This window comes from Polypterus senegalus, chromosome 2 (genome assembly GCF_016835505.1).
Source record: "Polypterus senegalus isolate Bchr_013 chromosome 2, ASM1683550v1, whole genome shotgun sequence".
Taxonomy (NCBI): Eukaryota; Metazoa; Chordata; class Cladistia; order Polypteriformes; family Polypteridae; genus Polypterus; species Polypterus senegalus.
In genome coordinates this window covers 118,497,664-118,522,905 of record NC_053155.1, presented here as the reverse complement: position 1 = coordinate 118,522,905, position 25,242 = coordinate 118,497,664, and the positions used below count along the sequence as shown (strand labels likewise).

The window sequence follows — 25,242 nt, the reverse complement described above, 5'->3', positions numbered from 1 at the left end:
AAATTTCAAAAAATAGACAATGAGATAGCAGAAATTTAGTACCAGAATGACAGGTTGAGCAATACAAACAAAATTAAACTATTAGACAAAAAATCATTGTCTAACTATTAATAGCTCTAAAGAATTTAATTCAATATTTGTTTAAGCATCCAAAAGCTTAAACACTGTGTGCTGTGTGCTGTGTGCCTCCATCTTAAATAGTTTGAATGTAATGGCATAACATATTGCATGACTTCCTCATAAAATGACCTGCAACAGGTGTAGCAACAGAAAACAACATGGCCAAGTGGTATGATTTCTTACCTCACTGATCACTAGTGACTGTTACATCATACATTTCTGCATAAAAACATGAGATTACAATTATTTTTTTGGCCACTCTGTGTGGAGTATTCCTTTAAGGAGACAAAGTTGAGGGTTGCTATCATTTTAATAACAAGTTAAATTACTGAGTTGAGTTTATTAGTTATTTTGCACTTCTGGTGTGCCCCATGGCCCTTCACACAGAAATTTCACAGAGTTCATTACACCAAATTGCAAAAGATCATCAAACAAAAAAAAGGGCAAAAGAAAGCTCACTAAGAACATAAAGTTTAAAAGCTGATATATTTTTTATAAAAAAACAGGCTTCTCTCACAGATCTGCCTTTTCTTTAATTTCATAAAGTTCAGACAATTGAGACAATAACCTTAAATTAGATGGGTTTGGTGTTGTGCACACCCAGCCTAGACTGGTCTTACTTTTCTGGCAAAGCTGACATGAATATCTCAAATTCCAAATGCTTTGCTGGAGTGGAAAAAGATTTCACAAAGCAGACAGAAAATGGTTTCATTGTAATAAAGTGTAAAAGTAAGGTTTTCTCTTTTTAAAAGACAGCATATAAAGGAAGAGCTCTGAGAATCAGAAGTATCATATTGAGGGATAGAATACTTCTTTCTATGCAAGAATTCACACTTACAAATGGCAATTAAAATATAAGTTTTGTTTTACATTAATGTTTGCTCTATTAGACTGGATGCAGCATGTTGAATTATTGCCACATACTTTTGCACCTAACAAGTTAAATTTTAGTATTACCGTTTGTTAAGTAAAATTAAATAAAAAATATCTCCAATTTACATTTAGAAAATGGTTATTTAATAATTAAATGCTCAGCCTGAAGTGATGTGGGTGTTGAAATGGATTAAACTACTGTGCATTTAATTATGACATGGATGAAAATGTGTGTCATGCAGTACTGCAGAGTATTGGATGTCACAGGTGCAAACGTGTAACACTTTTATGTAATGCAATACAGATTTGTTAAAGCATTGAATAATGTCACAATTAGCCTTTTAGGTACACATTAAACTGGCTTTTAGTTTAAATTATGATGAGCCTGAATCTTTTTACCACTTACCAACACATTGATATTATGTGAAGTATTTTACTAGACAGAAAACATTTGATACTCATGGCAGTGCTCATACTGTAAAACGTGTGCAGCTGCAGGTATCATGTCACACACGTGCGTATGGGAGGCAGATAAAGGGATTGAATGAGAGTAATTCTGAGCCAGACCGGGAGGTAGCAGAGTGCACTGACTTTCTCTCGCTTTTCTATAGACCGTTCACAGCAAATTCCACCTGGCCCTGATGACATCATTCCTGGCTCTGGCCCCTTTGACGTTGCTTCCGGGTGCGAGCCTATGGAGGATGACCCTTCCGGTTCCTGCCCCTTTGATGTCACTTCCTAAACTGACCTTTAAAGCCGCCACCTTTCCTCCATCCTCTTAGTTCTGTTCTAGATTCCAATCTGTACACATCAGTACAAACCTTTAAACCATTTTGCAGCCAGGGATTAATATACGGGTGGCTGCCCCAACTCTTTCTGTGGCTTCTTTGATTTTGTGACAATGTATTTTCTAGGCAGTTAATTTTCTGTTGTCTCTGTTCAGTGGTGGTCACTGCTATTCAATTTAATACATACATGTTTCAAGATTATACAAATTGTATATTTACTGTAGATATTGAAGAATCATTTCACCAGCATGTCACCTGCCCCACAAGGTATGCTAATATTCTGGATTACTGCTAATTCCCAATAAAAGATGCTTAACATCCACTATAGCATGGTCACCTTTGATGGTCTGTTCACCCATAAGTACTTCTGCTGCCAGCTAACAAACAGACACTGAAACTTGAGGAGCCAATGAGAAAAGTGGCCCAGTGCTGGGCTAAAAAAGCACAAAATAAATTACAGGGCTGCTTTGATTGTGTGAACTGGAACATTTTTGGAGACAATTGCATGCCTACGAAAACTATCTGTACATTTCCTAATAAGTGCCCTTGAATCGTGGGCTGACATCAGAGGTTTACTGAAGGCAAGCAAGCAATGCATCTCAAAACAATGATTGAAACACACAAATACTGATACGAAATCCAGAAAAACATGGTTAAACATCAGCACTGGAGTAAAGCAGACACAGAATAAAGTAGTTGTAACAATTTATACAAACCTTGGCAGAGATTAGGCATGCTTGCAGACTACAATGTAAAACCTTATCCAATATCATCTTCATTTTCCCTTCCAGACCAACTTAATGCTTTCTATGCCTGTTTCAATCGTAACAAAAGCATCCTACAATCTGGTTCACATCTTGGTACAGCACCTGCCGGGCTCAAGAACGTAAAGTACTGCAGAGTGCTGTGAGGGTGGCACAGAATATCACTGGCACTAAATTGCCTTCTGTTTATAATTAACGGCCTCAACCATCCTGCACATCCACTTTTGTCACACCTCACGTCTGTCAATGGTACAGGGCCACCAATCAGTTCACGGATAGTTTCCACACACAAGCCATAAGGCGGCTGTACAGTCAATAATAATGTAATATAACAAAGAGTGTGTATTAATTTATAAACTACTTGCAAACACACATTGTATATACCTGTTGTATGCTATGTGCACTTATATTGTATTTAGTAAACTCTTTTGTGGAGAAATGTAAGTAAGAATTTCATTGTACTATAAACTCATGACAATAAACTTCACTTGACTTAAAAGAGGCTCTTCCCTAGACAAGCTGTCTGCCAGCCTTAGTGAAGGTAGTGCCTGGATGCTCTCAGCACCATTCTGTGTTGTTTTCATGTTTCCATCAAATATATTCTTCACATCTATCAATCCAAATGAGAATGAAATCTTACCATTTCAGCAGCTATTCCTATCATCAACAGATAATCCATCAAATGATATGTTCTTCTTAATATATACAGTAGTTACAGGCTCCAGTGTAGCAATACAGTTATATTTATAAACCTATTGTTTTCACACTTCACCATCATTCAGAATTTCGTTGTGATTATTTTAAATGCACAGTATTTTTTGATTATTTATTCTGTGATGTTTTTGGATCTAAAACATGATTTGTCAATATCTATTGCAGTCTCAGCAGTTGTAAACCATTCAAAGTGTAAAACTGTAGAACTGTTTTGGGTGACATAATACTACTGCCATTACATTTAGTAGACCAGCTAATATGCTGGTTATATAGATGAGTTTTAAGCTCACAAGAATCCAGATTTAAATCTCACAAAAACTAAGCAAAAATGGTAGTGGTCCAAACTTAACAATATTTAATATATATGAAAAAAGCACTTGGTATTACTGTTTCTTTAAAAGTTACTGCATACAATACAAATTTAGTCATTAAAGCGCAGCAACTGCAAATTCCTTTTCAAGCTTCTGTACAGTTGTAGAATGTTTTTAGGATTCCTTTTCATAAAATGGAAGATATATTCATTTTAATGTGCATATTGAATGTAGTCACTGCTAAGCAAACTTAAAAATTACAATTTGCACTAGAAAGCCCTGTTTATAAGGACTTTGATGAAAATGGAGCAATGAAAATAGTAGTTGATACAATAAGTTCTAATATGGTGATGTGTGCAGATTATAGCAAAATTCTTACTTGCATGTCAAACAAACATACAATACATCACCACTCTCCAGTGCCACGATAAAAAAGAATGCAGTAAAACACAGATCTTCATTTTAATTAATAGAAAACACAAATCATTGTACCTTGGGTAACTCTTACGCCTGTTCCTGTGATCCTACTCCTATTACCTGAAATTTCTTCTAAAAACATTTATTAGTCAGACTTGTACTTTATTAGCCACTGTGAATGTTTTATGTCTTTTTGTATTTGTTATCTATTACTTACCCATAACAGCATCATGGATGTACAGTACAATTGGAAGGAAAAGTTTGTAAAACATCTAAAATTACCTGAATTTCTGCTAATTACTCATAGAAATATGGTCTAAGTTAAAATAATAAACTAGTACGATCAGTTTAAACTTACAATACACAAGATGTCGTACTTCTTCAATTCTGAAATCATCATTTAAATATTCAAAGTGCAGATTTAAAATGTATACAAAAAACTCTTCAATTTAATAACTGTTATATCCCACTTTAGCAGAAATAACTTCTGCCAAGCACTTCCTGTGGTTGCTGATCAAAGCTATAAAGAATATGCAACGGTTTAAAGCCCAAATTTGAACTGTTCTAGGTCTGTTGCATGCTGAAAAGTATAATTTCCTTTAATGGTCAAAAGGAATAATGTTCAAATGCATAGAAGAGTTCCATCATATATTATGATGCATCCACTCCAATATAGACCAAGTGCTGCCATGCACACCAAGATGGGGAGAAAATGGAAACACACTAATCACAAAGCAAAAAAAAATGATTATAAATAATTAAATAGCAATTCAAGAGAGATCAATTTCAGCAGCAACACTAGCATGAGTGTGCTATGCTAAAAAATAAATTTACTAGTCTACTAATTTCATGTAAGCATTGAGACTGTAGGGGCATATCTGATGTCATCAGCTCAGTCATTCCAGAGCTATACTGCCCTATAGCTAAAGGCTCTGCCTCCTACACTAGTGTTTTTATTTTCAAATAACATCTTGAAATCACACAGTATTCCCTGGAGTATGATTTCTGAAAGGTCATGGAAGTAGGGGTGAATCTATACGTTAAATACAAAGACGATAAAGTTATTTATAAATTTCAGTTATATGTCATATTTTTTAGCTCGAGTAATGATCCTTGCTTCTATGTATTGAGTTAACTGCTGCACAGTTTTGAATGTCTAGAATATGGCTGCCTGCAATAGGTTATCATTTACCAGAAATTGTTGCATCTGCACATTCAATAGATCAATATTAATTTCTCAGAATTACTTATTAGGTATTTTTATTTAAGCATGTATGTTTCTAAATAATACATTTTATAAATATTTATGCAATATGCAGACTAATTGTAATTTACTAAGACACTACAAGGGAAAAGCATCAACAGTCAAAAATTCAACTTCAAAACAATAAGAAAGGACTCTTTCCCCTTTAGGTATCCAATGAAGAGGTTTGCCTGAAAGCTTGGTAAAGTGTTGATTCCTGCCCAGTCTCTGCGGCCCTTTCCTCTTACGGATGCCACCAGGTAGCAACTTCTTATCCCGTTTAATATCCTACCGTCTAAATTCAAAGCATGATTGGTTGTCTTTCATTGAGCAATAATTTTAATATACACTTAATATAATCCATCACTGCTGAAATACATGTCAATATATTTAATCTATTTTCCACATTTAAAGGTTATATTTGTTTTTTAAAGTTACTTTTTCATTATCATGTTATAAAAGTGGAGGGTGTTTTGGTTTGGGAATATTATTTTAAAAAGATTTTATAGAAGTGTTATCCAGTAAAATAAGTTAAGGGTTTAATACTTTATTTGAACAGAATATCACTGCTATGATTTTGCACACATACTGTTGCATTTTAACCATAGACATCCATATTTGCATACTGTACCTTTTCTTGGAGAACCAGTAACTGCGCATTGCACCTTACAGAAATACCTGTCTAAAACAAAATCTAACAAAGGCCTATTTATTGTTTATACAATATGCTGAGATTTTTGTTTGAAACCAAAACAAAACTTTATACCATATATCTCTTTAATGAAGAGCTACACAAATGAATGAAGAAAATTTCCTTTTAAGCTGTCACAAACAGTGCAATCATATGTTAAACAACAGTTCATGATGTGTTTGGCAAGTGCTCAGTTATGTTTCATTTTGCCATAAGGAAAGCGAGTGGAACCCACAGAATATTTAAATGTGCTCAGAAAAGTCAGGTCTTGAATAAAGCAGTGGCGTAGCTAGAGTTCGTACTGCCCAGGGTGGGGTGGTGCTTCAATTTGCCGCCCTTCAACATATCTGAATATGTTAACCTATTTAAATAGAAAATTAAAATGACGTATAGAGAAAAATTAAGATAGATTTTGCATAGATTTATTCATATATAGAGAAACAGCAATAATTTTTCACATATAATTATTTAGGATTCAGGAAACATGCACAAACAAACAGGGAAATCTTAGGTGTTGTTTAGACCTTGAAAAGTGCAACAGCAAAATCCAATAAAAATGTTATTGTTAGCTTAGGTTCTTTAATGTATACATTATGTTCCTCGAGGACATAAAGAAACATTCCCTGCTTTAAACAACATGCCAAACATCCATTTCTGTCTTTCCCAATCAGTATTTTCTTCCTTTACACCAATACCTTTCTTAAACCCATGCTTAAATTGTGTCAAGATTCTTGCAAACACAATGAAGAAAGTGCTTCCGTAGTTTGTTTTACCAGATCCAAATGAGTTTGTCACGGGTCAGTCCAGGTTTCCAAGGAAAATACAAACACTTTATTGCTGTAAAGAGAAGGCAGGTACAGTATCAAGACTTCATTCAAGATGGGGGCTATTACTTGTATTCAAGCACACTGAGATATAGGAGCTGCAACACGGGGGCAATCATCCTGCTTTAGCTCCCATCTTCATTAGAACACCAGCGGTAATCAATCTTTATTCAAACTACTACACTGAAACCTAGAAGCTTCAGTGTGCATAAGTAAACTCTAACTTTTTTTTTTTATTTAAGACATCACTCCTCTCACAGGCATGTCCCATATTTCCCATTTTTATCAAATCTCATACCGTAATGAGAAATTATAAGAGTATGTCATGAATGGAAACCTGTAATAATAATAACAAGAGTTTCTACATTGTTGACCCTTATTCATCACACTTAGATGTTATTAACTATAATGGATTAATTCTATATAATTTCAGGGTTTAAGATCAGTCTTAATAAGAACTAGCCGAAACCTGCCGTAGCATACGACGGTGTAAGAATAGGAATAGAAAACAGTGAGAAAGGAATTCAGTATAACAAAGGCTTAGGAAACCTCCATCGCAGTATAACGAAAATAGCAAGGAGCGAAACCAATGCCAATGGTCGAGAGAGTACCTTCCTGTAGCAGGCTATAGAAAACATAGACATATATAGATAGACGCCGCATTCACTGTGTTGCCCAATTGACATGATAAGTTAGCGCGTCCGCCCTATTGCGAGTGGTAAAAGTGCCATTTAAACTAATACAGGTAGACGTGGAAACCGGGTTTTCTGATGAAAAAACAATAACGTTTTAAGCAGTATCGTTTACATACAACAGATTTTGCCGAATCGTTTACATGCAATTATTTATATCCATTTATACACTGTGAAAGATTGCCGGCTATATATTCCAGGCCACACCTCCAAGCCACCAGATGGAGCCCTCCGAGCGGCATGGAAGTTCCCCGAATTCCAGCAGAGCCTCATGGACGTTGTAGTTTTTATGGACAGCCCTGCTGGATACCATGGGGGCCACCAGGAGCCACTATAGGGAGGCTTGGGGAGTACTAAGTGCCCTATAACCCGGAAGTATGTCCTGATCACATGAACAGTAGGAAAGACGTGCTTCCGGGGTGAAGAAAAAGACTTTGTATCCGACCCGGAAGTGATAAAGAATCTCATGGACTGTAGGGTGGATTCACTTCCGGGTCAGGAGATATAAAAGGACCATGGGAAGTCCCAGACTCTGAGCTGAGCTGGGTGGTAGGAGGGCAACCTAGTTATTGTATTAATTAATGAGTAGTGTGGAGTGGAGGGTGCTTGGTGCACATTATTATAATAAAAAACAAGAATTATTGGACTTTTACCTGGTGTTTGGCCTGGTACCTGAGGGTTCAAGGGAGCAATAGCGCCCCCTACTGCTACAACACTAAATGCATGCGTATCCAATCATCTTAGAGTAAGTAGGCGGGGCTCTGTGAGTTGGCGGGCATGGCTCTCTGTCTTGCATGCGCTCTCTGTCTTGCTTGCCCTTAGTTAGAGTTGGCGGGCGGGGCTCTGTGAGTTGGCGATCATGGCTCTCTGTCTTGCGTGCGGTGTAAAATCAACATGGCTCTAAGGTGCCTGTGGACTTTTGCACAGACGAAAGTGACTGAGGCAGTGTTTGGTGAGTTGTTGCGTGCCTTGAGAGCGACGCTGGACTCGGGAGGATGGTTACAGTTAGCGTGCATGGCTCTGTCGTGCGTACCCCATGACGCGGTAGGAAGGTTAGAGTTGGCGGGCGGGGCTCTGTCGAGCGTATCCCATGGTCTTAGAGTTGGCAAGCGGGGCTCTGTCTTGCTTGTGCTCACTGTCAAATCAAATTGTTTATTTAAAAACAGGATGCAATTATAAATCATTCATTTGGCATACAAGGAAACCTCAGTTTTAAAAAATCAAGTACTTAGAAATAGCAAAAAATGAAGAATAGCATCCCCTGATTTTTAGTTCTTGTGTTGCAAATATACATTATAAAGACCTAAGGCAGAATGTGGCATGGCTGTACCTAGCTTTCAGTTTTATTACTAGGCGGCAAACATACATTACAACCTATAAAAACCTGGACACAAATAGATGAACACACACACAAGATATAGAAGCTTTTATCCATGGCACCTTTGTACAATAACCACAATTTTCCACCCTCTCAAACATACACAGTTTTAATGTTTTGAAAACATACAGGATTAAATCACTTAGAGATTTATACATACATAACATCTTTGCATCGTACGAACAATTATACTCCAAATTTAACATTCCATCAACACAATTCTTCCACTAACCTCCAAATTAGAAACTTTGCTAAACAAAATCTGCCCAATTTTCTTCACCTCTCATCTACTTCTATTCCAGAAGAAATATTGATCAGTCTTGAGGATTCAGACAGCATTTCTGTAATGATCTCTTACTCAACATTTCAGAAAAGGAGTGGAAGGCAGCCATGCATAGAATTCACTCTAGCTCCATATGCACAAGGCACTCAATTATTCAACTTAAAATCTTTTATTGAGCACATCTGTCTTGCTTAAAATTGTCCAAAATGTCTCCGGCGCAAAATCCAAACTGCGAACGTTGCACTCAAACTCTGGTCTCATTCTGGATCAAAATATTTAAATGCCTTTCAGACATCCTTGGTGTCACAATCCCTCCTAATCCATTAACAGCTGTGTTTGGTGTACTTCCAGATGGGCTTAAAGTGGAGAAGGACAAACAAACTGTGATTACCTTTACTTCGCTTCGACTTATCTTGCTCAACTGGAAGAGTCCTAACTCACCTCTTTTGAGGCAGTGGGCAACTGATGTTATATACTATTTGAAATTGGAAAAAATCTAATTCTCACTTAGAGTATCTATTCGAAACTTTTTAAAAACCTGGCAAGATCTTATCAATAACATTTTAGAATAAGCATTTAAATTGAGGAAAAGGATCCCCCCCAGCGTTCCATAATTAGGAATGATGAAAATCTTGAAAACGTTTACAATGCAATTTATGAAGATTGTCGCCAGACTATTGAAGAAATTTCTGAATTGACTTGTGTGTCTTGGAGTTCTTGCCACCATCCCTACTCGCCTGATCTTGCTCTGTGCGACTTTTTCTTGTTCCCACATATGATAAAAGAACTCAAAGGAAAGAGTTTTTGTACCGTGGAGAAAATCAAAGAAAAATCACTACAGGCATTGGATAACGTTCCTCTACAGCAATTCCAAAAATGTTTCCACTAGTGTAAAAACCATTGGGATAAGTGCATTCATTTACATGGAGAGTACTTTGAAGAAGGAGACTAAAGTTTCAGTAAGTAGAAATTATGAAAACTATTTTTTTTTCAATATCCGGTTATTTTTGGATACTCCCTCGTATATACAGTATATTCAGCTAGCTTTCCCTCACAGCTCCGCCCGTGTAGAAGTGAAATAGGACAAACTTTAAACAGTAAAAAAAATGTTTAAAGATGTAATAATTTGTATTGAGAAGAATTTACATTGATAGCTTTCGTATCCGAGGGCCTCTTGATATACAGTATTTTTGGTTTTGATATCGGGGAGAGAATGTAGCTATGATCACTTTGCCAAAAATGTAAAAAGTTGGCAAGGTATCTCTGGCCAAGAGGAAGGTTTGACGCTCCAACATTAATCATTGCCACTGTATCTGATTGTGTTCAGTTCTGACAGGAGAGCGTCCCTTGCTTGGGGAATGTCTACTAAACAAACAGGTATTGCTAGCTAAATAGAGGCAAGGTACGCTCCAACACGGGGCGAGAGGTAGAGTGACTTGAACGGAGGCTGGCACATGAAGAGTGGAGAATGGCCCCACCCGGCTCCCTACTCCTGAGGTCCCGTCTCCCCCTCCCCCCTTCACCCGCAGTCTGTCTCTCGGATTCACACGAATAAATCAGTGCCACAACTGAACTATGATACTTAGCGCGATGAAAGAAGCCCAAACTCAACCAGAATGTTCAAGTAAATTATAGAAAAAAACCCGATCTAAATCTGTTAAGTAGTTCTCTCATGAAAAAGTGGACAGACAGACAGACGTTGGATTTTATATATAGAGAGATATAATATAATCCATTAGTATCTCTGCCTGGAGGTAAGTCTCTGCTACAACATAAAGGGGTTTAATTTCCTGAGCCTGTCAAAGTAGTACATGGCCTTTAGACCTGGGATGTTGTTCGCTGCTCTCCAATCAATAGCTTCAAGTGCTGCTCAATCTTTTTTATAACCTGCTGATCAGGGGTCATATTTATAAAATTTGCATATGCATAAAAAGAGGTTCAAAATGTGCATAAGCAAATTTCCATGAAAAAGAAAGAATTATAAATGAAAACTTTATGGGAAAACTTGTGTATATTAATAGCAACTCTAAACCAGCCATGTGTAACATTTTGGAAAAAGTGGAAAATGATGACACCCTTGATCACGTAGGTGAAACCAGCTAAATGGTGACTCATGCTTATAATTGTTCATATCACCGAGCCATTATTATAATGTGCATCGATTTTGAAAACATTAAACCTCAACAGAGAATAATATGATAAACAAACACTATTTTAGGTCAATTTAAGAAGGCAAATGCTGCATATTCACACTGAAGAACTTTTTTAGTTTTATGTCAGTTTATAAAGATGGCCTACTGTCACTTCTCAGGGTTAGAACCAAAGTGCAGAAAAAACACAGAAATGATTCACTCTCTGCATCAAGACAACTCTGAAAATCATGCCCTGTAGCCTGTTTATAGCCTAATAGTTTGATACAACATGACTTGTTTGGCACTGCTTCATTACTGTGCAGATTGTCATATACAGTATGAAGGGAAAGAGCTTTTAGGGACTAGCAGGATTTTTTGCCCATGGTAATAACTTTTGAGCTGATCTTGATTTTCAAGAGCCATTGTCTTGAAACTATGTACTGATTTACCATACCATACCATACCATTTTATTTGTTGAGCACTTAAAAGCACAGCATTACAACTGACCGAAGCGCTGTACAGTTAAAAAAGAAGCAGGACTAAAAACAAAATATTAAAAACAAACATTAAGAGAGAATTAAAACAGAGATACTAAAAACAGGTCAGAGGACCCAATAAAATTGAGAAATAGGAAGAAGCAAGTGGAAATGAGACAGGTTAAGAATTAAAAGCCAATGTGAAGAAGTGCGTTTTTAGGCGAGATTTGAATGTGGCGACTGAAGCGGCTTGCCTAACCACTAAGGGTAGGGAGTTCCAGAGCCTGGGTGCACAGACGGAGAAAGCCCTTTCACCACGAGCTTTAAAATGTGCCTTGGGAACGGTTAGGAGCAGCTGATCTGCGGATCTAAGAACACGAAAGGATTGTGACGATGGAGCAAGACACTCAAATAGGCAGGGGCTAAACCGTTTAGTGCCTTATAGGTTAAGAGGAGTATCTTAAAATCGATTCTGAATCTAATCGGCAGCCAGTGTAGGGTTTTTAAAATTGGTGTAATGTGTTGGCTTCTGCTACTTCCAGTTAGAAGCCTTGCAGCCGCATTCTGAGCCAGTTGGAGTCTAGAAAGAGTGGCTTTACTGATACCATAAAGGCAAGAATTTGAGTAGTCAAGCCGGGACGTAATGAAGGCATGGATTACTGATTCCAGGAGGTGGTTAGACAGAATAGGCTTGATTTTGGTGATTCGCCTAAGATGGAAAAAGCAGGATTTTACTGTGCTGTTGACTTGAGCATCCATTTTCAGGACCGTATCCATTTTGATTCCAAGATTGGAGACAGACGAAGTTACTGGAGTGGGAAGAGAGTCGAGGCCAAGGGGTGGGGTCCGTTTGCAGGCTAAAAACAATGACCTCGGTTTTTGAATCGTTCAGGTGAAGAAAGTTTACAGCCAGCCAGTCCTTAATATCAGATAGGCAGTCGAGAAGAGGTTTGGTGGAGTCAGTTGGCTTGAGGGAGAAATAAATTTGGCAGTCGTCAGCATATAGGTGATATGAAATTGCATGTTTTCTATGATTTATCCCAGCATTATAAAGACAGACTTCATAAAATCAGGCTACACCTGTTATATCAAGGTTTTAACACAAGTTGGCTTTCTAGCAACATGCTAGAATATCTCAGCCAAGCTTCAGCTCCATTATGTCTTCTGTGCTGGAAGCCATAAACAATGGATGAGGTGCCACATTCAGTAGCACCCATTTCTGTGTGGTTTGGTTGTAAGTACCAACATAAAAAGAAAATTCGCAGCAGTGTCCAGTTTTCCTAATGTAATTTTGGCAATTGATAACAATCATATTGCAATAAGGGCGCCTAGTGAGAATGACGCTGCTTTTGTTAACCATAAGCATTGACATTACATTAATGCATCTGTGATGCCAAAATGAAACTGACAAACCTAATGGCTCAGTGGCCTGGGTGATTAATTTATTTTAAGGCAACGTAGCTTTGACAAACATGATGATGCTGCTGCTGATGGCTGGCTTGTTGATAAGGTAACTAGCTAAATTCTCGGTGTTTCATATGGCCTGTTTTATTCCGTTAACAGCAGTCATGTTATTACATGCACCAGGTAATAGTGGTTACCCGCTCAGACACCTTACACCTTTCCCAGAACCCCAGAGCTGAGATATGAGGTGGTTCAATGCACTGCACAACACACCATAGGACACCGCAAGTGCTGTGGCAGGATGCTTGAGGTGGAAGGCTGCTCTATCAGCCAATGAAGGACTGCAGCATTGTGATTGAATTTGGTTCATTAGGTCTATATTTGGTTGTTCATGTACATACTTTTACAAGATAATTGTGATTTGTAAAGGATAAATTGCGTGGAAATGTGTGTACACCAGGTTTTATAAATCAGATTTTTTTTTGCTTCATGCATTTTCCTGTTTTATGGCTTAATCATATTTTCACGCTCAAAGCTACACATAATTTTACAAATGGGAGTCTAAGACTGCACACTGCACTACAAATATAGCTTCACTAATCTAATAAACAGTCTTTTCAACAGTTTTATTATTCAACAGTTTTTACAATACAACTTAATATTTAGTCTTTTTAGTTACTTCTGCACATTGCCTAGACAATGAGAATGTTGTGCCAACTTGAACTCCTAAATCCTTTTCATAGGTTGCTTCCTATAAGTAGTGATTTAAGATGGACCTGTATAACACAAAACAGCAGATACTTAAAATATATATATATACTGTTAAGATTCATAATATGCAATAGGGAATTTTTTAATGAAACGGAAATGTATCTCACAAAATATCATTAGTGATATGTACATTTAACATTTAATGTTAAATGAATAATGAGATTTTGAGGAAATTCCAAGGCATCCAGAATTTTATCTGGAACCTATTCCCATACCCTATGTTTGAATTTAAATCTAATGACCCAAGTGTGACAAGAGAAAATGATCTACATGGTTTGAATTTTCTTAAGACATACTCTGTTTAAACATAATTTAATCCTGCAATGAAATAAAAAAATTAAATACTTACAATGTGCAAGAGCACAGGCACAAGCAGAAATGTCTCCAGTGGCATAATTACACAGCCATAATGCCAATCCATATTTTTTTTTCATGATTGCATGACATAATATACATATTTCCAAAGTCATTGTCTTACAAAATTCAGGAGACTGAAACAGTTTAACATCTCCATCAGCAATGTGCAATATAGACAAGATTTATTAATTTATACCCACAATCCTTGAATAAACTTAAAAAAACATAGTGTATACACCATGAAAATGAACTTTTTTTTATTCAAAATGTTGTTCTTAAGAAGAATCTGCAATCAATCTGAAATTTGCTTAGCAGGCTACAATACTATGTGCCAGATTCTGATTCAGACATTTCAGTTTGCATTACCTAAAATTTTTACACTGTAACCCCAAGCAATTTGAGATTTCTTTTTTTATTAACAGTTAATGATGTATATGTTTATTTCATCCCCACTACTTGCTAGCTTGCAGTAACCATTTTTGATCGCACTTAATTCAATGAAGTGCCTTTGGGCCCTGAGGATATCCAGACAGATAGATTGCAGCTCAGTGTGTTCCAGGAAGTTTCATTTGGGCTGGTTATTTTGTGTAGTCTCATTTTTCTAATGATCTTTGGGAACATGTGACCGAAAAATGCAAAGAACAACTTTTCATGTGACAAATCTTTACCACTAACACAGAATCACCTTTTCAGGGATGCTTGCATTTATAGCATCATACTGCTTAACAAATTACACAAGTTTTTATTTATTGTTCTGCCTTGCACTGTTTTAAAAGAATTACATTTTGCACCAGAATTATGTCTCATATAATGTGCAAAACCATTCAAGAATGCAAAACATAGTGCATACTGTAACTAATGCTAGCAAAATTGTAGGTTTATTCAGTCAAATGTTTATTAATAGACCCAATGAGGCAATTTTCATTTTTCAAAAATTCTCACTGTTTCATGAGATCTTATGTTTTACATAATTATTTTGGAAAGACATTGCAAAGTGGTGTAAAATTGAATTGCTTCAGATTTCAAGTGAGCCCACATGAAACACAACAGACATTCTTATTGCTTTATATTATCAATATTTATATGTGTCTATGTTTATTCTATTGGGTTTTCATTAGCAGATAAACATGCTCTGAGTGAATGCCAAATACAAATGATAAAAATAACTGGATAAATGACTGGAGATAAACTCGAAAACAAACTCTTGAGTGAATTAAGTAAAATCCTACATCTGGACCCAAGTTTAATCCATTTGGTGTGCTACTGTTGTGTAATACATATGTTGGGCAAATTACATGGTTAGATTTGTGGTTTGCTGTACTGTTTATTTGTCTTTTCATCATTTTCCATTATGTACGTTTATCTGGGATTTATTTTAGTTCAGTTTAGTTTAGTTGGTTTCTCAATTTCTCTGAGGTTAACCATTGTATCCATATATTAGTCCTGTTTCAGTGTGTATATTACTTTTGATCTAAATTACAACTCAAAGATTACATCTCAATGTATTACATTCATATCTGATTGAAGCTACCAATTTTACAGGATGTGCTACTGGATAAATTATATTTATACCAAAAATTCTCGTTATTCCTACTAATTATCTGTTTCAAATCAAAAGTCACTAGGAAAAGCAAGAATTGATCTCAAGAATTGATCTCAGTGCTTTATTAATGGACAATGCAGGACAAAGTAGGCATTGCTCATTCTGCTAGGCCTGTTAAGACAGCAGATGTAACAGGGATGCAGGCATCCAGTTTCACAAAACTCTCACTTTCATTCTAAACTATGTGGCTGAACTGCAGTTCATACTCAGCCAGTCCTTAAACTGATAATAAAAGTGCAATTCAGAGTTAAACTGATATCTCTGCAGACTCGTTCAGACCAGAAGATGCCAAATTCCAAACAAAAAAATCTATAATTCTGTGAGTGAAATGGAATGAATGGACAAAAATGGACAAAATAACACGCCAATGAGCAGGCATTGATTTTGTAACTGAGAGATGCCTTTTCTTTGTGGTCCTGAAAGCTGAGATAAACTCTGCTAAGCCCAGCACTGTGTTAGTAACTGGGCCCAGTCTGAATAGACTGAAAAGCAGCCATTACTTCAAGAAGGAAACTCTTGTGCCAGAAAAAGTAATGCTTTTTCCTTTGAAATTGCTGAGGACACAGCAAAGAGCCTAACAGAGAGGAGTACTGCACATCATGAACCACAACATCACAAAGAGAAAGAGTGAACTCCAGTGCAAGAAGAATCCTTCATTTGAACCAAAAGCAACAACAGCAATAATGTCACACAACATTGGAAATCCTCCTTAAAGACTGCATATCATAAAACTGTTTATCGGTGCCAAGATAAACTAGTGCTCTAAATAGCCAGTAAACAGCCAGCCTCTTACTGGTATTGCAAAACTGAAAATTCATTGAGCAAGTTATTAAATCTCTTTTTTTCCTACAGCAGTTGTATATTGTATGCTCAAGAGTAAGCTCTACTGACCTAATCATTTTTACCCCAGTTAAAAAAAATTGAACTACAGAAATTATATACAAAACAGTCAGGGCCGGATTAAGATGGGTGCTGTTGATGCTGCAGCATTAGGCCCATTCCTGAAATAGGCCCAGATGAAAACAGACGAGAATTTTCCGAAAGCTGAACAGTTTTCCTTTGCTATAATAACTTCAAAATAATTCTTAGAATTTCGGACGCCTATACACAGTGTTACTTATTATACAGTTACTATTGTTCTTTGCACTGTGATGTAACTATAACGTCGTTGTGTTTATTATTAACTGAAGATTTCAAGTTAATGCTATCAATTTTATGTTAAACAGTTAACTATCTTGGGAATTCTTGCCACTTTATTATTGTTTGGTAAGTGCCACGTAGTAAATTTGTCACCTTGAAAGTTAGTTGTACAGTAAAAATTGATGGCTATTTAAATGGTTATCTGTAAAGGTAAAACTAAAAGCCGGCCCGTATGGAGGAATATTTCGGACAAAATTAAATAAATTAATAAATGCGCAAATAAATAAAAGTACTGTGAAATGTGAGTATAAATAAATAAATAAATGTGTCATGAAATGAGAGCCTAAATAAATAAATTTGTCATGAAATGAGAGCATAAATAAATAAATGTGTCACGCAATATGTTTTTTGTTGCTTATTTATTTATTTATTTATTTAATTTGTCCGTAAAATTCCTCCAAACCATCATGAAATACTACTTGAAATAAAACTGTCACTTTCACTCATCAAAGTTGAGAGGGTGGGCTCTAACACACCCTCTAGTTATTGATTGGTGAATCAATAGCACAAGAATTAATTAGAAAAGTGCTTACTACTGCCAATGAAATGGATTCTGCAGAAGATATTACGTATTTCAGAGAGATAATTGAAGATTTATCTTATTACATTTCACAGTACTTTTATTTATTTGCGCATTTATTTATTTATTTAAATTTGTCCAGAATATTCCTCCATAGGCCAGGCAGGAATGTTTAGAATTTTTTAAATCCTCGAAAGGATTCTGGTCTATTATGGAATTTAAATCGTGGACAAATTTTTACCCTCAAGAGCCTGTACTTTGTGTATTTCATTATTAGATTTTCTGCATTAAGTGCACTTTTCAGACAATTGCTATTGAATGTTGATGTTACATAGTTTGATGTTAATCTCGAGTTGTTACGATACTACAACGTTATTATTATTCATGTTCAATAAAGGCTGGCTGGTTGCGTCTCAAGCAATTAAGGCTCCTTGGTTGCTCTGAGTACGCATGTACAGTTAGTGTCAAATGCACATGCACCAATGGCAAGAAAAAATAGGCCTTTTTGCGCTGCAGCATCAGGCCCAATTTTGGCTTAATCTGGCCCTGAAAACAGCTACATTGTACTTCTGATACATTCAATTAACCAATGGCACTATAATTGAGGCCCATTTGTCTTAGGAAATTTCCTGGGCTAAGCCAGGTAAAATAGCTAGTTTTATTTAAAATTCTTTTAAACCAGCTCCCTTGCTCCTTAAAAGCTTATTTAATTTAATGTTTTTTAGACTTTGCCACATTTGCTCAAAATTTGCTCAATTAAAGTTACTCTTAATAGTATAGCTTCCAAGTATGTACAGTACTGTGGACGAAGACGTCAGACAAGACAGCAGGTGTGGTTATAAAGCAGCTTTATTTTGCAGAGTCACAGTGAGAAGTGTTTCAGAAAAGCAGACAATCAATATACATGACAGCGTCAGGGCTCTTCTGAACCCCGTCTGTTGGGTGGGGCAAGTTTTTATACCCCTAGAATGCGTGATTTAATATCATTATGAAATGTAACAGTTGACACTTTTATTATACACAATCCTTGAGCCCCTTCAACGCCCCTTTGTGCAACTTGATTTCTTGGCTCCATTTGTTATGGCGTTCAGATGTAAACTAAGGGAAAACATGATAAGGCAGACTCGTGTGGAATGCTTAGACCTTGAATCCTTTGGACAAATATTTTTCTGTTTTGCTCAGCAAAGCATTCTTTTACATAATGTATGGTTTCGTAAAGCTTACTTCTCAGACATGAATTAGTACAAGGGAACGAAGAGAACATTCATCTTCCACAGTACTTTGCCAAAACACTGTAATATGTATCATAATATACCAGACATGCTAATGTAATAATATCAGGTAATAGAATAATTTTAAAAAATCTGCTGTCTCTTGCACTATGTGTACCTTCAACACCTTTCTTCATTATCTGTGTGTGTCTGAATGTCTCTTGACAGGCACTGCCTGTCTCGGGCACACTCCTGTAAAGACTGCTTCTCAGATTCTGTGATTATTTTCGAGGTGCTTTTCTCACTTCCTATCTGGTTTTATACTTCCTGTCTCTGAAGTTGACTCTGCAGGCATGTCTCCTATGTCTTTTCTCTTCTTTGTGTGTCTCACACTAGTACTTCCTCTTCTGGTTCCATCATTAAATCCAAACTGAACAATCAGATTACTCTGAGGAACTGGAGTTGCACATAGACAGTGTTTTGTTATATAGTAGATTATGATCAAAAGACACTATTGATTTTATTAATTCTACCATTATTTCCATAGTAAAACCTTTTGTGTTAGAACTGTTTCCTGTTTCCACTAAGAAGGGTATGATTGGTTTGTGAAGAAAAAAAAGGTTTAAGAACTATTATTCTAGTGTATATTTAAATATTTTGGCACACAAGCGCCCCAAACCTGACACAGGCACAAGTTATTTTCACGCACACAAGTTTTATTTTGTGGGAAACTCTTCCCAAATTCTTTCCCACCAGCAAGCACAGTACAAACGCACAAATACAGTAAAGCACACAACACTCTCCGTCTTTGCCTCCTTTCTCTCCTTGTCTCTCTCTGTCCTCCTCCAGAAAGCTTCATCGCCTTCATCCCAACTCTGATTCCTAGAACTGCAGCAGTGGGCTTCTTTAATGTGTCACTCTGGAGTACTTCCGGTGACCAGTTACCATTGTCTGGAAGTACTTCTAGGTGAGGTAGAAGGCCAATGAAGTAGGGCTCCGCAGTCCCAACAGCAGTCCCTGACAGCACCCAAGGAAGCCAGCAGGACTGAGTAGCAGTACTCCATTTCCTATGGTGCTTAATGGGACTCTTAGGCCCAGCTGCAGCCATGGAGGGTTAGGGGGCTGCCATCTAGTGATATGGGGGAGATAATGCCCTGAGCAGGCTTTCCAATACACAGGCATTATGGCTGGGTAAAGATGCCGGCTATCTGCAACAATATATATATACAGTTTGCATTTAATGGTTTGCAGGAGCTGAAGCTGATGTTGCATTCAGTTAGTCTAGAATGAAATGTTCAGAAATATGTTAATATATATTAACTGGATGATTGCAAGATTTGTGGGTTTGGTTATAAGCCCCACTGTCCTGAGCTCTTGGTTTTATTTTGTTAAATGCAACAGTTCCTTTTTGGCTAGTTCCACATGTTAGAAAAAAGCTAAACGTATTCAGATCTATAAAGATTAAAAAGAAGTTTATAATCTTTCTTAAAAAATAATGTTCAGTTCACAAAGAGATCTTACAAATGTCTTCCATGTTTGCAATATGATCCTTGCTGCAGCTTTTTCATTATCCGTATAATTGAGAGAAAATGTAGACTATTGCAACAGATACTTCCACTACAGATACTGTAAACAGTTAAGCGTATATTTTAAAGAAGAATGAATGAATGGCCACACACTACAGTGATTGTGAAAGAAATGAAGAATGTCACAAAGCACTCAGCCTTCACGTTACCCTATATGTGCAAAAACACACACAAAGGCAGAGATCCTGGCACTCAGAACTGTGTCCTGGCAGATGTAACTGTAGGGCTGACTGCTACTGCTCCATTCATAATCAGATAATAGGATTATGTCATTCAGTGCTGCTTCGGCCTTTGTAACAGTGCAGTTAACTGGCTACTGCAGCAGAAATAGCAACATGATAATGACTGGCATTTTGTGTTCCATCCTTTAAATGTAAAAAGCCTAATAAGCACCTTTATTTTGTTTGCTTTTGTTCTTTTCATTAAGAAGTTCTAATTGTCAAACTGAGGCATAATTTTACATTTACAAAATTATATATATTGTGGAAAACGTGAAGATTGGGCTACCAAGCTGATTCAGTTTAATCTGTATGCCAAAGCATAAAATGCTGTAGCTTACAAAGGCAGTGTAAGGAGGAGTTCTGCCACGTTTTGAAGCTTCTTATAAGAAGTGCCGGATGACCCTGAAGCGCTAATGAATATGTTAATCACCAGTAATATATGCAGCACAATGATAAAACGAAGGTGGTTTTGCACATCAGAGAAAACATTCTGCAGAGAATAGGACTCAATTCAAAATAATATTTAGTCAAGCAGCATCAGTGTCAAGAAATGCTCGTGACACTTGACTTTAAGGGCTACCTTGAAGGATCTGCATGATATGCAGCTTCATTTACTGGCAGTTAATGAAGCCTGAATAAAAAAAAAAAAGCTCACTTGTGAAAAAGAGATGTTCTTTTTTTTAGCATACCATTATGAACAATTTATTAACAGTTTATGAAAAGAGTGTTATTTAAACATTTTCAAAGTATAAGCAAAGTAAATATAGAAAACAAAAGTCTCAGAATGCTTAATCTGTACATTTTGGTCCTTATTTTTCCAGCATTTCTGTCAATTTCTTGAGATCATTTTCTTTATATATTTTCTGAACCCATTTATTTCAAGTCAAAAGTACTAGCCTTGGACAAAATGCCAATCCATCACAGAACACACTCTCTCAAAATGGAAAAATAATACATTGTTCATTATGGCAAAAATCACGATCAACACAACCCTTATGCCTTTCTCTATTATTTGTTGAACTTACCTCAACTTTTTGACATAGTCAGGGTAGTCTGGTAAAATTGACTTTTTGAGAAAAAGTAAGAGAATCATTATTACTGAAGAGCTACATTACTGTAGACTTTAAGAAGATATTTCCCATCATAAGCAAGCTACGTAATTGAGGCCCAGCAGCCATTGGTGTGACCCAGCAACACACATAGAGAGAGTAGTGTCTCAGCACTTTAGCACTAAAATAGTTCTACCACATAAGGCATCACAAAAGCTGGAAATGCATTTCATGAGAAGAACGAAAAAGCAAATGTTGGTATTGCATTTCAGAGGGACAACTCCATCCATCCATCTTGCAACCCGCTGAATCCGAACACAGGGTCACGGGGATGTGCTGGAGCCAACCCACAACAGGGGATAACTCTACACTATTAAAAATAAAAGTGCCAGAGTGGCTCTTCCATAGGGGGACCATTTTTGCTTCCCAAAAGACTCATCCACATGAAGTTTCCAGAAAGATCATTTAGATCTGTAGCTATAAAGTGCCATTAAAGAATCATTTTTTAAGAGTGTATTTCACTTCAACTGGTACCATGTTCTTCATGCTGTCAAGAGTGCATTTAAAAATTAATGAATGGATACTATTTATAACATATATTCAGAAAAACAAGTTTTTCATTATATTTTAACACATTTCAGGATATGAATAAGTTGCAAATGATCAATCCTCTAGTCTACAGCTTATCAGCAAAGCAGTATTGAAAATCATTTAAACATCCACCTAAGTTCATTTATATGCCACCTTGTAGCACTTTACTTGTGCAAAAGTTACATATTAATATTAAGGACTCAACACTACCTTTTAAAAGTGGTCGCCAGACGTCAACTTTTATTTGCCAATACTGAAAATATCACTGCCATTTGTAACAGCCTATATTTGGAGTAATCAAGTTGACATGCATTTACCCATCAGCTTGCTTTATCTGTTACTTTACAGCACTTCAGTCTGAAGTTGTATCACTTAGCATGTCAGAATTCTGGCTCTGTTCACACCCAATCTATGCATTGCAAAGTTTGTTCAAACCTAGCCTATGAGATTTGGGGTGGTACAGTTCAGTTTATTGAGCAATTGTTTTTAAATGTTTTCACAGTTAAAATACTTCTCAACAGATGAAATTTAAAGTGTAAGAATGCTATTTTCAAAAGACAAGTTGCTACACACTACATCCTTAATTTTCTAACAGTAAAGTGCACTGAATATGATTCCATCCTGCAATCTATTTTATAATCCTGCTTTCATAAATAAAAGTGAACTTCTTAATAAACAATAAATTATCAAAGTTGGCATCAGTAAGCCATACCCAAACCTAACAAAATGAAAATGTTTTTCTGCATTTGGCATAAATCCCCAGATTACAAAAGTATAAGCAACAGTTCTATAAGAAATTATCAGCAATTAAAATATTTTTTATCAAACTACAATCTTTATATATAATACACTACTATGGCTGTCCATTTCTCTGTCCAGGATTTTAAATCACCGGTAGCTTGAAAATCGTTTGACCCATTGACCTGAAATCTCGTACACACATATACTATGTAACGTCTAATATCCACTTTCGGATTGATGAGTAACCTTCATGGTTATTCCTCATTTTATTTTTATTTTATTTTATTGTAGAATCAACTCTCAGCAGCAGCCAGCAGGGCGGGCATGTGGCACTTGCATATGGGTGTCGTTCTCATTCCCTACCACCTTCACCGTCACTTCACTTACCTCTTCATATCTCAAATCATTCTTGAGGCAGGTTGAAGAAGTGAAAAATTAAGGAAAACATACTAAGTAATTACAACACAAACACTGACTTAATTAGTTTTGATGAGAAAAGACGCCAACAAAAGAAGAGAAGAAGCGGGCCGCTAGGGTGAAGAAAAGAAGAACTGCTCAGGAAGCAGCAAGCACATCAACCTCTGAGCAAACGAATGCTAAACGTACAGAGAATGAGTATGAAAACTAGGAATGCTCAAGTCAAAGCGCCATTACTGGTCTTATATATTTTAATAGAGTCATTATTTTACTAACCTTGCAGCACCATAAAGAAACAATCAAGAAGTAAACAAATGTGTCAAAAGCATGCTGTTTTAAGTCATATGTAGTGAAAATTGTTGAAAATCGGCACATTCGGCTGTGCAGTGTAATCTGAAATTTCTTATCAAATTTGTCTCATCAAACATCTTTGCTTTAGTTCTATCATGGCTGACTTTTTCCCAGCACATGTTGCAGTTACATCTTCACACATTTTAATGTAGTTCCACACAACAGATATATTGTAGCAGCTGCCGGTTCTGTGGGATTGTCTAGTCCTTTGCATTCATCTATCTAAGCGAAAGGAGACTTTTAACATCCCTGTTACACTGTACAGTGGCTGGTTCATTACATTGTTTTTTTAACTTACTTTACCCACATAAAGGAAAGCCAGCAAGTATAGTGTGCAAGAGCACAGCTTACATTTTATTTTAGTCGTAAGACCAACTAGAGATTGGCAAGTTATATGCTGATCTGCTGATTAAGCATAATAAGCACAAACTGGCCATTTCCATTCTGTTGCCGAACAATTGGTGCATAAATGAAGTGGTTGACATTCTTAGCAACCAAAGGGTCAAAAAGTGGTTGGTAATTGCCTCAAAATGGTGGCCAAAGGCAACCTGGCAACTGTTAATGTTGAGCTCTGTTAATGTATAGCATATGTTAGAAGTGGAGAGCAAGGGAAACCATAAAAGAGTATTGAGGGACTTGAAACATTATTACTTTCCATTAATTTGGTAATTTATCAACAGCCCTTACCTTTCACTTTTAGACTAACTTTACATTTTTTTTCTGCACTATGTTGATTTAAACTCTGTTCCTTTGTAAGGAATACTACAAGCATGACCTATGTTTAAGAACTATTCATAAATATGTTAATACTGTATTGCTGTTTCTCTTTAAATATTTGTTGAATAGGTGGAAAATCCAAATAAAGAAACACAAGTGCAAATATCATTGTGTCCCACAGAGAACCAGCTAATGCGCTGTCACAACTTGTCACAGCAAATTGCCAATTTGTTTAATACAATTTAGAAAGAAATGACAGCAAAATAGGAATAAGCAATACTAGGTGGGAATATTCTGCTGTGAAGCCACAAAGCAATCAATCTTTATTATCTCATTTAGCACCTTTCATCAGAAATAGGTGCTTTAGGAAACATGCAAGAGCCATTTTAAATGACAAGAGAATTCAATAATGCGCTGAAAACCAACAGAGCAATAGGCACTGCATATTTACGAAATATCAGGTTCCATATTGACAGACCGAAGTACATGAAAATAGTAAGTTTGATTAAACAAGAAGTTATTAAAAGTTAGGAATCAGACTGTGGTGGGTAGATGGTTTACAAATGACAATATGTGGCTCAAGACCCTTATATTACTAACAGAGAGATTCACACCTTTGTTAGGAATGACAGACCTCTTTTCATTATGTGTTAATATTTATGGAAATTGTTTCATTTAACTTTTGTCCTGCTTCTGGCTTTGTCATATCTTAAGTCAATTCATATTATATTTCTTCTGTGTAAAGCTTTATTGAGCTGCATTAAATGTATGAAATATACTATATAAATAAATACTT

General features: G+C 36.4%; 1 protein-coding gene across 3 annotated transcripts in view; it reads left to right on the top strand.

The window, feature by feature from the left end:
• Positions 1-25,242, top strand: part of kcnj6 (potassium inwardly rectifying channel subfamily J member 6) — a 426,614-nt gene that overhangs the window by 276,864 nt on the left and 124,508 nt on the right. The window contains exon 3 of one of the 3 annotated variants that reach the window (XM_039744459.1): positions 5,401-5,490. The exons of the other annotated variants lie outside the window; for them this stretch is intronic. Coding sequence (XP_039600393.1) covers positions 5,481-5,490 — 10 coding nt within the window. The 5' untranslated portion in view covers positions 5,401-5,480. The remainder of the gene's footprint in view (positions 1-5,400; positions 5,491-25,242) is intronic. 3 annotated transcript variants of the gene reach the window in all.